Raw genomic sequence first — 17,919 nt, forward strand, 5'->3', positions numbered from 1 at the left:
TAGTGGCTAGACTAAGATTTATTTATGTACTTAATATTAACATTTTAAAAGATTTCATTTACTTCAGCAACATGGAAGACAACTGAGTGTACTGTTAAAACACCTAAAATCCAGAGATGGTCAGGGCAGGAAATATCCCAAATAGCGCCTCCATGCCTGATGTGGGATGAAGGATCAGTGCCAAACCTCCAACCTTGGCCAGGCTCTGCCATTAAGCTGAGACAACCCAGAGGTAAGACGGCTTTGGCCTCATCCCCATCAGTGGGGAGGCCTTACCTGCTCACAAATAAGAAAGGGCTAGATTGGTACTGAGGATCTGATTCCCAGTGAGTCATCAAGAATGTTAGTTGGTTCTCTCTTCAGCAGGTGGCTTAGCACCTTTCTGGAGAAGAGAGAGCAGTAGTCTGGGGCCAGGAGGCTGGAGAGTGAGGGCCAACATCCAACAAAGACTTCCTCCCTTTTGGTAACAGGCTGTCCCTTTTTTTTCAACAGCAAGAGGCCTGAAATCCAGAGGAGTCATTAAAAAAACTCCTTCTGGCTGCAACCTGAAAGTATCTCCCAAGCCAGACTGGGGAAGAGATGGCAAGTCCAGCTTCAGTGGGCTTCTTCTTCAATAGGGGAGCAGCCAGAGAAGAAGCTGGTATTGCTGGCCAGAGCTCGTTTCTTTTTCTTCCCTGGAGCTTTATTTTCTTGGGATTCTGCTACATGTTTCGATTCTGGGAGGCCAAGGGAAGAGGCAGCTGGAGTCGTCTTCTTTAACAGCACCTGCTCCACATCACACATCTCTTTGAGGAGCTAGAAAGGACAGAGACAGGTATGACTAGATCCTGGGTAGGGGCAGAGGCTCAGCTCAGCCTCGCCACTACAAATGCTCAGTACAGTGTAGTATGAGGTGTCCCCCAAGATCTGGCTGTCGAAAAGAAAAAGAAAGACTGGCCTATGCACAAGTCCCACTTCCCAGCAAGCTGATCGTACCTCTGCCCCCTTTTCTCCCACTGCACTCTGTCTTAGCTAATGCAGAGAGGAATGCTAATAGAGTTGAAAATGCCTGCCTTTAGCCCACCTACCTTGCTGTTGGGAGTGGCACAGACAGGGTTAAAGAAGCTCAATCCTGGGGTAACCTCTGTGGGGTCCTCCAGTTTGAAAGAGCCTTCGGAATCCTGGGTGGGCTCAACAGTGCCCAAACTATCCTGAGAATCAGACAGGCCTATTAGAAATGTGGCTACCAGGGTTACAAAATCAGTCTGCTCCCCTTTAACCAGTGAGGTACCAGCTCTGAGTGCCTCATCTGCCAGTCCAAGCAAGTCTCAGGGAGACCCCTGCTTGGGGTTTCTTGCTGGCAGCCTCTGAAGGCAAAGGAGTGGGTAGGATATCACAAAACAAGGTTGAAAACAAGGCCAAGCCTTAGTCATTTCTTTGATTAATCTTCCACCCTCTATAATATGCAGTACCCTTGTTAGCATGTCTATAGGGTGTTGCCTGTATTGGGTCTTCCTTTCAGAGAAGCAACTAAGGCCAAGAGTGAAAAGTTACTTAGGTAACAAGGAGACTCTGTGGTAGAGCTCAGATTAGAATTATAGCCTGTTGTCATGGAAACAGAATTGGATTGAGAAGTCAGGAAGCCTGAGGTCTAATTTTAGCTGTCATGACCAGCTGTGCAATATCAGGTGAGTCACTTAAGCTTATCTCTCTCTGGGTCTTAGTTTCCCTCTCTGTATAATGGGAGCATTGGACTAGATCAGTGGTTTTACAACCAAAATTCTTAAGGGGAAGCCCAATACATAAATAAGTAAAGAGCAAGTTGCTTTGATTGACATGAAGTCAAACCGAGCCAGGCCATGGTCCTCGGTTCAAGAAGTACTTCCATGGAGCCACTAGGGTAGACTCCAGAACCCAAATTGAAAAAGCCATGGGAACAGAGATCCCTGCTACTTCTATAATTCTTAGCCTGAACCCCAGCTTGCCACGTTAGTCCTCTAATGACTATCTTCCTTCGAAGTCATTTTAATAGAAGAGCCGGCAGAACCGTTCACATGCAGATGTTCAAGAAATGCATGATGAACGAACGATCATTATACCAAGCTTGCTAGAGTTGTTGTACATCACATAGAGAGCTGTAGGAACAGGCTTTTGCCATGAGCACAGGTAGGTGTAAGGCAATCTTTGTTTCCCTGAGTTTGCTATTCCTGGGAATATAAGGAGGACAGGTACAATTAACTTGGCCCACAACAGTGACTATTTGAAAGACCAAGTTCCTGTGGGTCTTTCCTAGAGCCATGGAATAACTGGTTCCCATGGAGAGGGTCTAAGCAACTAATTTCTCAAGATGTCAGAAGGATTAATTTCCTTCCTGGAAGCTGCCACGTGGCCCTTATAGTTTCAGCTAAGCCTCTGGGCTAGTTTGGTCCTGCATGTCTATGTGCCTGTAGTTGCCTGCTTTCCTATTCTCTGTTTCTGCCTCAGAAACGGCACCACAACTTTACAGCCAAGGCTTGGGGTGGGGAGCTGCATATCTGGAAATCTCCTGGGACAGGCTGTGGTTTCTGAAAGGGGTATGTGAACAGGCTGGCAGCGAGGAAGAAGGACCAAGAAGTGAAATGTCTCTGGTTGCAGAGGGCCAGAGAAGGGGCAGGAGACTCCAGGTTTCACAATGGTGGGAACTGGCAGGATGTCTGAAGGGACGGCCGATCCTACCTTGTCTTGTTGACGGTTCCTACACTTTGTGGGGTCACAGCTGCAGTCTGTGCCGCAGTCCGACTTTTGTCTCCTGCACCCACACTGCTTGTTCCCACACCAGCCCTTGCAGGAACACTGCAAAAATGGGTGTGTAGAAAGAAAGACACATTACCAAAAGAGTTAGAAGACCAATTTAACATGCCTTCCCTTCCTTTGCAAGCCTTTTCGGAAAAAAAATGGAAAGTACCATTGACTTTACCATGCTTCTATCTCCTCAGTCCCCTCTTCTTTAGTGAAACAATGATCATCAGAACTACGAGAAGTTGTCTAAGAACAAGTCATGGTAGACAGATCCATTTTCTTGTTTTGATACCAGAGGGATACCATGATAACACAGGCTAACTGGCAAAGACTCTCATGACAATTTTATGGTCAAAGCGAAGAACTGCAAGTTGGATGGTAGGAGTGTTAGGTATATTTGAGGACTGAGTATAGTTGCTCAATATCTTTCGATCTACCCAGCTGTACTTGCATCCAAGTCACAGTTCTACAGCTTGTTCAGTGTCAGCCTGGGCTACGTCTGCAGCCGTTGAATCGGTCAACGTTTTAATAAATCACCGATGATATGAAATAAAGTCATTTACATTTTATATGGCACTTTACAGTTTTCAGAGTACTTTCATATATATAAATACAGAATCTCATTTGAATCTCATAGCCAGTTGACAAGGTAGGCATGTTTATTGACTGTAATGACGACACAAAACTGGAAGGGTGATTAATAAGTAAGATATCAGAATCACAATTCAAAAATATTTTGACAGGCTGGAATTATGGGCTGCCAAGTAAAAAGAAAAGTTATAACAAGGATAAACATAAGTCTGGCATCTAGGTTCTCTCCACATCAGCCATATAAATATAGATCTGGCTTAAAAGCAGTTGGTGCAAAAAGGGCCTAAGGATGTGAGGTGTCAGGAAGCTCCATGAGTCAACAGTGTGAAATGGCTGTCAAAAAGCAAATGAGTCAGGGGTGCCTGGGTGGTTCAGTTGGTTGACTCTTGATTTTGGCTCAGGCTGTGATCCCAGGGTCCTGGTATTGAGCGCCTGCATTGGGCTCTGTGCTGACTGTGGAGACTGCTTGATATTCTTTCTCTCTCTCTCTCTCTCAAATAAAAAAAAAGCAAATCAGTCAGGTAGAAATTTGGAGTTTGGAAATCATGGGGAACAATTGCTTCACTAGACTCAGTATCAGTCAGATCCCATTTGAAATGATGCATCATCTTATATTGGGCATGATAATTTTTTTCAGGTATATCAAAGCACAGACAATAAAAAAATTCACTCATGTTCTTATTCTTCCCTTAATAACTAAAATACAGATATAACTGAAGCCTCCTACCTACCCTTTCTTGATCCCATTCACCTCCCACTCTCCCAGGGGCAAAGTCTCTTGAATTAGGTGTTTATCACTCCCCCACAGGTCTTTGTACCACGTATGAGTTTCCATAAAAAAACAAGGAATTATCTTACATCTTTTAAACTTCATATAAGTGGAATCTTACTATATGTTGACATGCATTGCTCCGGTTCCACTCATTTTATTTCTTTTTTTTTATGTTTATTTATTTTTGAGAGACAAAGCATGAGTAAGGGAGAGGCAGAGAGAGAGGGAGACACAGAATCTGAAGTAGGGTTCAGGCTCTGAGCTGTCAGCACAGAGCCCTACGTGGGGCTTGAATTCACAAGCCGTGAGATCACGACCTAAGCCGAAGTTGGACGCTCAACTGACTGAGCTACCAGGAGCCCCCAGTTCCATTCATTTTCATTCTACGAACACACCATGATGTAGTCACACTCTTCATCGTGCCATGAGCACACTTACCAACCAGGCTGCAATAGTAATAGCTGGCATTAATGTATGCCAAGCACTGTTATAAGTGCTTTCTGTGTATTAAACCCATTTAATCAGGAAGTATGTTTCCTTGTGCACATATTCAGGAGTTCAGTGTGGGTATGTGTTTAATAAAGAGGACATTAAGCAAAAAAAGAGGCAGGTGACTAGCATTATAGGAAGCTATGTTATAAGAGAAATGGTGGAAGGAAGGAAGGATAGTTTGGCTTGGAAGAGACATAGGTGGCAGAGCTCACAGAATGACAGACTGGAGTCAGAAGAGACCTCAGCAACCATCTAGAGCCTGATTTGAAGCCCTTCTCTCATGTCCCTGGTCTAATTATCTGAAGCTCTATTTATCCTGAGATGAGGATAGTTTCTATGTAACTTCTGACCAGAGGATCCAATTCTGCCATGTGGAATGATAAGGGATCAGTTTAACTCCACTTTCACAGCATTCTTGTTCTTATCCTGAACATAATTTCCACTCCCCAGTCCCCCTCTGTTCAGATCCTCTCAAAGCTAAATGGACCTAGTTTCCTCAATGATTCACCACATGACATTGTTTCCAAGAATCCTCACCACCCTGGCTATATGCCAATTTGTCCAAGTTCATCCTTAATTGTGACATCCAGACATGAGCATAACTTTCTTTTTTTTTAATTTTCTAATGTTTATTTTATTTTTGAGAGACAGAGCATGAGTGGGGGAGGGGCAGAAAGAGAGGGAGACACAGAATCTGAAGCAGGCTCCAGGCTGTCAGCACAGAGCCCGACGCAGGACTCGAATTCATGAACTGTGAGATCATGACCTGAGCTGAAGTCTGACGCCTAACCGACTGAGCCACCCCAGTGCCCTGAGCATAACTTTCTAAATGTGGTGTGGCCGTTGTGAGGTAGATTGACACAAACAAGTCCCTTAATACAGATCCAACAGTCTTGTTAATGAGGTCTAAAAAAAAAATCACAGTAGCTTTCTTTCTTCTGTCAGATCTTTGTGAATCCATACTGAGTTTACAGTTAAATTCAAGTCCTTATGTCTCTTTCATATGACAACCATCACCACTGTTCTGTAGTTGTGAAGGTAAAAGAAACCATTATAATATCTCTTTTCCTGATGATCTTACTATATATCTCTTTATAAAATGTGAAAATCAAAACTGTGATTTTTGATATTTAATAGCTGTATATAGTATTTTATCATGTGAAAATGTCGACTTATTTAACCAGCCCCCTAATGGTAGACATTAAGATTGTTTTCAAAGAAAGTATTTCCTATTACAAAATCATGTTACCACATATATCCTGCTACATAAACACAATCTAAATCTTCCCACCATTGACAAGGCCCTCCATGATATGGCCCCTAACTACTCTGGCCTGACCTTGTATTACGCTCTCCCACTTCTCAATACTCTCCAGCTACCCTGGCCTTTTCAGCTGTTCCTTGGTAAACCAAACTCATTCCTGTCTGAGGCTTTTTCCTGCATTTGCTGTTCCCTTTTTTTGAAATGTTTTCCCTCTGATTCTTTTCCCTGACTTACTCCTTCACTTTGTTCAGATCTCTGCTTAACCATCTTCCTCCTTGGAGAGGTCTCTCCCAAGCACTCTTTCCCTACCCCAGAATTCTCTATGGCTTCACTATATTTCTGTTTCTCTATTATCATCATCTAAAATTATTTTATTTATTTGTCATGGTGTGTCTCTCTTCACACGAATGTCTTTAGTTTTGTAAGGCCAAGGATCTTACCTGTCTTGTTTGTTGTATCCTTAGCACCTAGAAACAGTGTTTGATATATATCTAGGTGCTCACAAAAGATTTGTTGAATGAATAAATCTTTTTATGTACCAGTGACTATTTCCTTAGTATAAATTCCTATGTGTATAATTACTGGGCCAGAGGACAGGAACATTGTTAAGATTAAAAAAAATTTTTTTAAATGTTTATTTATTTTTGACAGAGAGAGCGAGAGAAAGAGCACGAGTGGGGGAGGGGCAGAGAGAGAGGGAGACACAGAAGCCGAAGCAGGCTCCAGGCTCTGAGCTGTCAGCAGAGCCCGACGTGGGGCTTGAACTCACAGACTGCAAGATTATGACCTGAGCCGAATTTGGACGCTCAACCAACTGAGCCACCCAGGCACCCCTCATTGTTAAGATTTTTGATAAGTATTTTTTTAAAAGATTTTTATTTAAAAAAAAAAAAATTTTTTTTAACGTTTATTTATTTTTGAGACAGGGAGAGACAGCATGAACGGGGGAGGGTCAGAGAGAGAGGGAGACACAGAATCCGAAACAGGCTCCAGGCTCTGAGCTGTCAGCACAGAGCCTGATGCTGGGCTTGAACTCCCAGACCGCGAGATCATGACCTGAGCCGGAGTCGGATGCCTAACCGACTGAGCCACCCAGGCGCCCCAAAAGATTTTTATTTTTAAGTAATCTCTACACCCAACGTGGGGCTTGAACTTAACAACCCTCAGATCAAGAGTCACATGCTCTACTGACTGAGCCGGCCAGGTGTATTTTTATATTTTTGATACATATTATTGATACATATGTATTTTTGATACATATTTTCAAATTGCCTCTCAGACGCACACCAATTTACCTACCCAGTAGCAATAGAGAGGAATGCCCACATTAGTCGCCCTTGCCAATACCGGATGTTATGACGAAAAAAATCTTGTTTCTTTCAGTAAGACAGGACAAAAGACAGAGTTCTATGACATGTCCTAGAGACAACTCACTAGATGACAGTGATCCACTGATTACTATAGCCTGGGCATCTAAATGCCTCACACTCTATTATCCTGTCAATGTGTCTCTATTTTATCCAAAGGGATAATACAATGAGAGTGGTATCTGAAGGGCTGTTGTGAGGAAGAACAACTAGACTTTTACACAGCCATCTCCTATTGGGATGATTTACAGGTCAGTATATTTTATCTCAACAAGGAACAACTTCCTAACGGTTAGTGGACTATGATGGGCTGCCCTATGAGGCTGTGAGCTTCCCAGTACTAGAAGTTTTCAAGCAGGCAGAGGCTAAACACCTGATAGTGGTATTATGGGAACAGTCATGATACACACATGACAGATGCATTCGCATGAATGCCATTTCACAAGCTATAACTTCACCTTATTCTCTTTCCCACCAGGACCCAGATCATAACGTACGAGAGGGAACATGACCTTGCCACAGCCATGACTTCAAATATATATGTTTGTGGTACATGGCATGTGTGTGTGTGTGTATACATGTGTGTGTATTGCAACAGCCAGCAAGCCACCAGCATGTCCCAACACCCCAGGTGAGAACCACTATAATAGAGGGATTCTTTATGTAGAGTGGGAAGTAGAGCTGAAAGACCTCTGGGGTTCCTTTAAGCCAGTGATTTGCAACCCTGGCTACACACAAATCTCTGGGGAGCTTTTCAAAAAGACCAGGTCCCACCTCAGACCAATTAAATCAGAATATTTGGGGGTGGGTCCCAGGCTCCTTATGCTGGAAAGCTCCCTTGGGGATTCTAATGTGCAGCCAGGGTTGAGAACTATTGCTTTAGAGTCTCTAATTCTTTTAGCACTGATTTCAGTATTATACTGTATCTCAAAATAAGATCTGGTAAAAACTTTAACATAAAGAATACCAGGCTATGACAGGAGACTCAGGCTCTACTCCTATATTTAATACTTGGTATGACCTTGGACAAGTCACTTCATTCAAGTTTATCTCCATTTTTTCATCACTAAGGTAGAGATTAAGAATACCTGCCCCTTCTTTTCTGCCAAAGGGGACAAATGACTATTTGTAAAAATGCTTATGGTGCTTTTTTTAATGTTTAAGTATTTTTGAGAGAGAGAGAGGGAGAGAGACAGACCACGAGTGGGGAGGGGCAGAGAGAGAGGAAGACATGGAATCTGAAGGAGGCTCCAGGCTCTGAGCTGTCAGCACAGAGCCCGATGCTGGGCTCAAACCCACGAACTGTGAGATCATGACCTGAGCTGAAGTTGGATGCTTAACCAACTGAGCCACCCAGGTGCCCCGCTTATGGTGCTTTACTAATAATACCTGTATGATATTTGATTCTTTACAAGGTGTTTTTGCATATATTCCTTCTTTTAACTTCTCAGATACCATAAAACACCATATAAAGGTAGTATTACTAAAACTCATTAATTAATTAATTAAAAAAACCATATTTATACAACTTTGTTACTTTGACTCAGGATATTAGTGCTGGAAGGGACCTTATACATCATCTACTGTAGTCTAATCCCTTCATTGCATAGATAAGGAATCTGAAGCCTAGGGAGATTAAGTGACCTGTTTTAGGTCATCCAATTAGCCAGTGGCAAACTAAAGACTAGAACCCATGTCTACCTGGCTTTGAACCTATTATTTTTACTATAGCACATGGCCTATCCCTCAGCATCTCCTTAGTACATATAGGAAACATGGCTGAGTGAGGAAGCCTACTTTTTCAGCATTAGCTCTAGACGAGTCCTTAGTTTGGTACCTGCTGCAGTCTCCTTTGAAGCAATCTAGTGCTATAACACCAGGCCATTTCAGCTGGGTAGGAACAATAAATACGGCCTTCATGCAAAGCGTCAAGGTCTGTAACTAATGTGTCTACACGTCTGATCAGAGAGCAGTCATAGCATCCACATACTTTGAGGTTGCCAAAAGGGAGAAACTAGATTGTATGCCAACTCCTTCCCCTTAATGCCCAGTTATATTTTCTCAAGTTACAAAATCAGGAGAAAAGCCTAGAAAAGAATAGTCTCTCACTGTTTTAGACATAGAATTTATCACTGATAGCAAACACTGACTTGCAATTTTTACCAGACTTCTATATTTCCCTTTTATGCTTGGAGCCACAGTGCCATAATACATACAGTAAACTTGTCTCCAGCACAAATATACACACATTTGCTTCACATCTGGAAATGCCTTCCGAGGAGTTTTAGGTCCTCTACCATTTGTTTCTGTGTATACTTCTCAACTCTGCTTCCTATTACTTAGCTGACCCTTGTGTCTACATTCAGCTCATGCTCTCCACTTCAGTCATAGTAGAGTCCAAAAACGTTTGTTGAATGAGTGAAAAGTCAGACATATTCTGCCCCATTTTCTGTAAGTGTCCCAACCCCCTGTCCCTCTATAACTGAGTCTTTGCAATATGCTATTCATTGTGTCAGAAATGGGCTCTCAATTTGCTTCCAAGACTGTGTTTCCCTTTCTGTCTTTTTTTTAAATTTTTAATGTTTTTATTTATTTTTGAGACAGACAGAGACAGAGCATGAGTAGGGGAGAGGCAGAAAAAGAGAGGGAGACACAGAATCTGAAGCAGGCTCCAGGCTCTGAGCTGTCAGCACAGAGCCTGATGCGGGGCTCGAACTCATGGAGTGTGAGATCATGACCTGAGCCAAAGTCGGACGCTCAACCGACTGAGCCACCCAGGCGCCCCTCCCTTTCTGTCTTATAATGCAACAATAGTCATCTCTTTCATGGTACCTTCCTAAGCGGTATATACTTGATTTGGCTTTATAGTCACTCTTAGGGGGTGCCTGGGTGACTTAGTCGGTTAAGCATAGGACTCTTGATATTGGCTCAGCTCATGGTCTCATGGTTCGTGTCAGCTGTCCTGCGAAAAGCATGGAGCCTGCTTGGGATTGGGTTTCCCTCTCTCTCCCTTTCTCTCTTCCCCTCCCCTGCTCACACATGTGCTCTCTCTCAAAATAAATACATAAGCTTTATTTTAAAAAATCTCTCAGTCCATCTCCCTGAGATGAATATGCTCAGGTTCTATGGTATGCTTCTATTTCTTTGCCTTTTTTTCCCATTAGATTATGAGCTCTCTGAGGCTAAGGATGAGCTCTTAGTCCCACTAAGAGCACATGACATGTTGCATTTTTGATGACTCTTCCCAAATGACTTAATAGATAGTCTATTCCTCATGACTTGCTTCTCTCTGGTGTTGTGGCTTTCTAAGGCTCAGTTCCCTTTGTGGGACTCAATCAGCTGATGAAATCAAGTAACCTTCCAGGAAGCTGGCTAGGGTTAATTTGTGAACTGTTCTCTTTAAGTGGAATGTGGCTACAGGGCACATCTGGGGTAGTGGTGAACTACAGTGCCTGGGAAGTTAATATTTCACAACATGAAACATCTAGGTTTGATAATTATATAGGACTATCATCGTGGAAGTAAATAAGCATGCCTCAAAGTCAAATTGTTTCTGACTGACCTTAACTTGGTGTGTTTGAGCTTAATTATTAGCCCTTTCTGTAATTCCTATTGGCCCTCAGCCTAGGGAACACAATCACTCTAGTAGGCAAGGAAGATGAAGTTCCTACTTAGCTTCTGGTCTGCAACTGTTATTGGTATGACCATGATATGATAGAAACTGACTGGATTTGGAGTTGGATATTTGGTTTCAAATCCTGTCATTTGGTTTTATGACCTTAGGCAAGGTCATTTCACTCCTGTGGGTTCCAAATCTATCTGTAAGATGCAAATAATAAATACCTCACTGGATTTTATTTGTGATGATGAAAAGGGAGAACATATATGAGAATGGCTTCTAAACTGTAAAGTATTATAAAAATATGAAGGATTATTATGATCCCTCAATCAGCCTCAATGAAATGGTATGGAACACAACTACCCATTCAGACTTAGTGAGAACCTGAAAATACGAAAACAGCCATCTTGTGCACTCAGGCAACCTTCTCTGCCAGCCCCAGGTTCCATATAGAGCTGGCCCGACAAGGACTCCTCACGGAGCCAAATGCCTTCGAACGGGATTTAGGGGCTCAGGGGCAGGGTATGGGGCCAGCACCTTCCCACTGACAGTAGAGACTAATGACTAGGACCCCTGACAGAGATGAGAGCTGCCTCCTACCCCTTGGATGTTCTTCTTGGACACCTTAACTAGTTTTGTTGGCTTCCATTCCTCATCATCTCCATCATCATCGTCACCAGCACTGTCCTCAGGCTCATTCACGGAATGCTCTGAATAATATTTTAGATCCTCGATATCCATGCTTTGCTCCAGGAATTTTTCTTTAAAACGAGAAGGTTTGGGCTAAGAAAAAAGGTTTGGAATAATTATTTAATAAAATTTAAAAAATACATGTAGATCATATCTTCCCAGTAGCTACTGCCAGCTATATTCTCAGAGCTGAGCTTTCAGACTCCCTCAAATATACGCCCTTGGCTTTACCAATCAGAAGAAATTCTGCTTTAGCCTTTGGCCTTGCAGAGTCTTTGAAGGAATAGAAACTGAAGGGATAGAGGCTGAGCAGTCTGAGGGAAGAAAGAGGGACTCATGATATGATGAGATAAGTATCTCTGGATGGACAGCTGAACACTGCTCTTTTCTCCTGTTTCTTCTCAGTTGTGTTACATAATGCCTGTAAATGGCCCAAAGTCAGCCTTCTGGGGAGGGAGAATGCCTATTTTCCTCAAGATTGTACTGTAGTTTTGTTTGGGACTCCAAGGAAAATTGAGATGCTGGAATTTGGGCTTTTTAACTCTCAACCTCTTCTAAAAGATGAACTTAATTAGCACACTCACCCCCAACTGTGGCCATGTGCAGGTATTACCAGCACTGAGCAGTTTACCTTAGGTGGGATATACTCAAAAGAAGAGTCTGGAGATAGAAGGGTATCTTTAGGAAGATGAGGTTTCTGCCTGCTGGCTACTTGGAGGAGGGTCAGTTTCTGTTCGGAAAGAAAACACATAGTGTATGCTGCAGGGCAGCCACTGGGAATGTTAATGGCTAAAACATAAAGACTCCTAAGATAGCTTAATTTAAACCATAGTAAAGTGAGGCAAGTTAATAGTAAAGTAGGTTGAAGGACTCACTTTAGAAGATCGGCATTAGATTCAGAAAAGAGCAGATTAAAAAATGTGTGTTTATACCATTTTGAAATGCACATGACTGTATTACATGGAAACTTGACACAGACCTCAAAAATAGAGCCAACTCATCATACTCGGGGCTGCTCCCAAGAGCTGACCTCAATTACAACAGGGTCTCCCAGGGCTTATTAAAGTGGGTGGGAAGCTGTGTTACCTGCTTGATGATTTCATTCTCTCGGAGAAGCTGCTGATTTTGCTCACACACTTCTCGCATCTTCTCAAGTTCTTCATCCTATTTCCAGATAGTGCAGTGATAGGTGGGGTTATTTTGGGCACTACATGTGGGTTACCAAACAACTCACATAGATGAAAACATACTGCTGCCAAGTTGCTGGCAGCAGATGGTTTTTGCACAGCAGGCATTGGCACCCAGAAAAATGCCTGATTCCCACCAGTTCCTAGGTGTCCTGAATGCCACTTCTATTCCAACACTCCCAAGCCGTCCTGACCACACTCACAGGAACCATGTGCTCTACCCTAAATGCTTTCCTTATTCTTTTCTGTTTTCTAGCCTTGCATCCCTTATTCATTCACATCAGGATGCTGATTAAGACACCAAAATGGACAGTTAGCTTTGTTTCTTTCAAGTTGACAGATGCTTTTGTTCACCGTTCTAAACACAGGCTAGCCATTTTATTTGCTACTCTCATAAGCCTGCTTAAACTTCCTGGCACTTAAGACAACTAGATTCATGATTCGTGCATACGACCTTAACTAGTTTGGTTATGTCTTCGATGGGAGGTGCCAAGGAAACTCTCGAGACTGGTGGTTCAGGGAAAAAAAAAAAAAGATTCTAAGTTGGATAAAATAGTGCTCCAACATGCTACTAAAGGGTGTGGTGTTCCCAGCCTCTGGAAGAGATTCAGACCTTAGGCACTTTACAAACATGTCAGGTCTCAGCTCAAAACAAGCTCAGGAAGAGACAGCTGAATGCCCCTAGGATTCTGTGGGATGATTGAACTTTCTCAACTCTTTTAGGGCTCAGGGCTGAGGCAAAGAACCAGGAGGCCTCAAAGTCTGGTATGGAGTATGTATCGTCATTTCTGTACCGCGAAGGAGGTTATTCGATGTGTGGTTACATTCTAAATACCCCTAAATTGAATAAATAGGGCCAAAAGACTGCAGAGGTTACTAGTATAAATCTCTTTTCAGTGGTTACTCTCTGCTGAAAGTACAATGGTGTAAATCAGACAGGATTCTCAGCCAGGCTTGTGGATCCCACCTCTGGAGACCTTTGCCTCGTTATCATACCTGACACTTCAGTGTGCTCAGCAGCTGTTGTTCCTTTTCACTGACCGACTCCTCTAGCTGCTTCTCTGCCATTTGGCTTTGCTTCAGTTGGCTGAGCAGGTATAGCACCTAGGGACAAAGGAGTAAGAAGAGGAAAAAGGAATTCCGGCTTAGTTCAAGCAGGGACCCAGATGACTCCTCTGATTTAGAAGTACGGGTTGCATTTTGTTCTCATGGCCTGAAGTAGTAAGCACGGCCACAATGTTACTCTCAGTCTTAACGCTGGAGGCTAAGAGCCACTGTATGTGTACACTTCGACAAGTAATTTCTCTTAAGTTCCTCGCCTGCAAAACTTGGAAAAGACTATGGGGTCTTTTGAAGGGAACTTCATATCCCCCCTACTATCTTTTTATTAAAAAATTTTTTCTCCCCACTATCTTTTTAAAACTAATAACAAAAAGCAACGACCCTTTGTTTCTCAGTATAGCTTCTTGGCTTGCCAGAGTTTACCTTCTCTTGGTGCTGTTGCTCCACTCTGACCAGCTCTGCCTGTAACTCTGTCTCTATTTCAGCAAAATGATTTCGTTCCTCAAACAGCATCTTCTGCATGTCAGCACAGCTGGCCTTGTTCTGTTTCAGGCTGCTTTCAAGCTTGCTGACCTGTATTTTGGAGGAGACCAGCTGGAAGGGATAAAAGAAGATCAGTTTATTTGGAGAATGGCCACCTTTCCCCATTCATTAGGCAGGAAAATGTCAGCTTTCCTGAAATGGACTGAGAAAAGTTCCTCCATGTCCAAGTCCATTCTTCTCTTTCTATGTCATATGGAATCTCCCACCGAATAGTAACAACGCTACCAAGAGCCCATATTTCTGTTGAGATAGATCTCTTAGAGCTAGAAGCCACTGCTGAGGTCATTTAATCTCTTGCTCTGTCTCCAGGCGAGAATAAACTGAACACAAACAGTATCTGACAACTCCAAGTTCTGATATTTAAGATTTTCTTCCTTCGTCTTAAAGAGAAACCCATAGGACACACCCTTATGGCCAATTATGGCCCATCTCAGAATGTCTGTGTTCACATGTTGGAACTAGTAGACACATTAGCTGGGACTATTGATCTGGCTCTTCAGGCTAGAGTGATATCCTTTGCTGGCCTAGTTTTATAGTCTCTGCTGGCCCACACTGTGAACATCATAAATATCACTGTTCATAAGACTAAACAGGATTGCCTTGGTAGGGCAAATATGGTCACCCAATAAAAAAATGTATAAAGGATATAACATTGCTCAAACTTCCAGGGTTGGAGTTTGTATGCTTGTCTCAAAGTGCAAATGCCTCAGTCACCAGAGTTGATCAACTTCAGTCCCTCTTGTGGCAATGTAAGATGATACATTATTTTAGGGTCAGTGAGGATGGATTTTCCTTAAGATGGATTCACCTTGGGGCGCCTGGGTGGCTCAGTCGGTTAACTGTCCGACTTCGGCTCAGGTCATGATCTCACGGTCCATGAGTTCGAGCCCCGCGTCAGGCTCTGTGCTGACCACTCAGAGCCTGGAGCCTGTTTCAGATTCTGTGTCTCCCTCTCTCTGACCCTCCCCCATTCATGCTCTGTCTCTCTCTGTCTCAAAAATAAATAAACGTTAAAAAAAAATTTTAAAAAAGATGGATTCATCTTTACATGTGAAAAGATGATTAGGTTTCCTCTTTTCTAGATTGTATCTTAAACTTTTTGAATATACATGTCATAGGTGTTTCAAAAAGCAGTAAGTATAAGAGCTTATGTTTAATGAGTGGCCTACTATGGCATCCTGATATTTTCCCAATAATAATAGCAGATGTTTAATGAGTACTTTCTACGCGTCAGGCATGACAGGTATCAGTTTGCAAGTCCTATATTTTTCTAAGTGAATGGCTTGTACTTGTCCACACCAGCCTTTACCCATAAAATGATTTCTCTAATGCTAGTGTCATTGCAGTTTTCAGCATGAAAAGTGGCAATAGCACTATGACAGTATTCCAAGATAACATCTTATTTCAACCTACCAAGACAGGCCCCTAATTCTTGGTAGGGAAGAGTGATGCTTACCTCTCCAATTAAATATTTCAGGGCACACTTGGCTTCCAGAATGGTAGTGATACTCTCCCAGCGGTGTTTTGGCCTGTCTTCACTTTCTGCATCCAGCAACTTCTGCTGTAGGTCAGCAATCTGAGCACTCCTTCAGGGAAAGAAACAGTGAGACTCATTGCTAGCATCCCTAACACCAAGGAGAGGGGAAGAGCTCTATGGAGAAACTTCAAATAGTTTTATGGATGGAGGTACCAATTAAATATCTTTTTTTTCTAATTTTTTAAAATGTTTGTTTATTTTTGAGAGAGAGAGAGAGAGAGAGAGAGAGAGCGAGCACAAGTGGGGCAGAGGCAAAGAGAGACAGGGACATAGAATCTGAAGCAGGCTCCAGGCTCTGAGCTGTCAGCACAGAGCCCAATGCGAGGCACGAACCTGAGCTAAAGTCGAGATCATGACCTGAGCTAAAGTCGGACGTTTAACTGACTGAGCCACCGAGGCTCAGTTTAAATATCCCCTCAGTTAAATATCTTTTAAATAATGATTGAGTCATCAGGTTAGGTATCTCCATTCTTGGTGCAAAGGGAATCCAAGAGACTATCTTGGTTTTATTTCATTAAATACAGGTCGAAATAAATGGGTCATATAGTGGGATTTGGAAATATTTGTATCAGTAGGGCTTTTGTTGTAGAGCACTGACTGTAATGTGACTTTGTCTTGAGGCCATTTAAGTTCAGACTGTGATATAATGGCTCAACCATGCAAGAGTAAGAGTCATGTTGGAGACCTGAAGGAAAAACAAAATCTCAAAAGAACAAGCAGGTAAATGTTCTTTGCTGGGACCGAATACCAAATTGATACATATGGCTAATGTTGCGAGAGGTTACCTTGAAGTCCCTGGCACAGGACTGAGAAGTTTCTAAGAAGACTGGATACCATTGACCCTGATTATAACTTACAGATACTTTCAGATCAGGTATGGCCTGAGACCAAGGTTTACACAATAATGCAGTTTCGTTAATAGCTTCCTTCTCAAATTTGCTATGTGTCTGGTGAGAGGTAGTATACCAGCATATGTGTGACGTGCTGCTCTGTAAGGTACTATAAAAGATGGGTACCAAAATAATCTAAGGTGGCAGTTCTCAAATCTTGGAGTTTCAGGACCCCTCTACACTCTTTTTTTTTAAGTATTTATTTTTGAGAGAGAGAGAGCACGAGCAGGAGAGGGGCACAGAGAGATGGGGACAGAGTCCAAAGCGGGCTCCAGGCTCTGAGCTGTCAGTACACAGCCCGACGTGGAGCTCGAATCCATGAGCTATGAGATCATGACCTGAGTTGAAGTCAAATGCCCAACTGACTGAACCACCCAGGTGCCCCAGGACCCCTCTACACTCTTAAGAATGACTGAGGACCTCTGAGAAACTCTGTTTATATATATTATACCTATAGGTATTTACAGTATTGAAAGTAAAACTGAGAAAAAATTAAGTATTTATTAATTCACTTAAGATAACAAAAAGCCATTGTAATATATTTTATGAAAAATACATTTTCTAAAACAAAAAATAATTTGGTGAGAAGAGTGGGATTGTTTTACATTTATACAAATCTCTGTAATATCTGGCTTCATAGAAGACAGCTGGATTCTCACATCTCCCTCTGCAACCAGTCTTTTGTGATGTGTTCTGGCTGAAATTAACATCTTTATTAATTGTCTTTAATCTGGCCTCTCATAGATATGTAGTTGGACAAAGGAGGAGCATTTTAATAGCCTATTCAGGTAATTGTGGATAGATACTCTTCTTTGTGATTATACTAAAACCCTGCAAGTGGTAGTTCCCTAAAGTTGAAATGTGGAATTGGAAACCATTACTAGTAAACTTTTCTTACTCCCTTATGTTAAAATCCATTGGTCTATCTTGCAATCTCAATGGTTCTTTTACCCTTACAGGCTTCTGTAATATCATCTGGAGAATGCGGAGTGATGCAAAGTCTCCAAATGTGAACACATTTCATGATGTAATATAAAAAAAATAAAAAATTGTTAATATCACTACTGGTCTCATCAGAAAAGTTATGAAAAACTGTCAAGCTCAATAGTGGCAGACAAAAATTTTCCGAAGTTCTAAGTTTTGCTTGA

The 17,919-nt window shown here is 42.3% G+C and overlaps 1 protein-coding gene across 1 annotated transcript in view; it reads right to left on the minus strand.

Moving 5' to 3' along the window:
* The window catches only part of KIF4A (kinesin family member 4A), a 119,734-nt gene continuing 101,815 nt past the window's right edge, over positions 1–17,919 (minus strand). Inside the window, exons 22-30 of the mRNA XM_019428615.2 lie at positions 15,801–15,930; positions 14,225–14,395; positions 13,736–13,843; positions 12,639–12,716; positions 12,184–12,282; positions 11,463–11,645; positions 2,695–2,811; positions 1,068–1,190; positions 1–795 (exon numbers count right to left, since the gene is read on the minus strand). Coding sequence (XP_019284160.1) covers positions 595–795; positions 1,068–1,190; positions 2,695–2,811; positions 11,463–11,645; positions 12,184–12,282; positions 12,639–12,716; positions 13,736–13,843; positions 14,225–14,395; positions 15,801–15,930 — 1,210 coding nt within the window. The 3' untranslated portion in view covers positions 1–594. The remainder of the gene's footprint in view (positions 796–1,067; positions 1,191–2,694; positions 2,812–11,462; positions 11,646–12,183; positions 12,283–12,638; positions 12,717–13,735; positions 13,844–14,224; positions 14,396–15,800; positions 15,931–17,919) is intronic.

Source organism: Panthera pardus, unplaced genomic scaffold (assembly GCF_024362965.1).
Source record: "Panthera pardus isolate Hobbes unplaced genomic scaffold, ASM2436296v1 HiC_scaffold_27, whole genome shotgun sequence".
Lineage (NCBI taxonomy): Eukaryota > Metazoa > Chordata > Mammalia > Carnivora > Felidae > Panthera > Panthera pardus.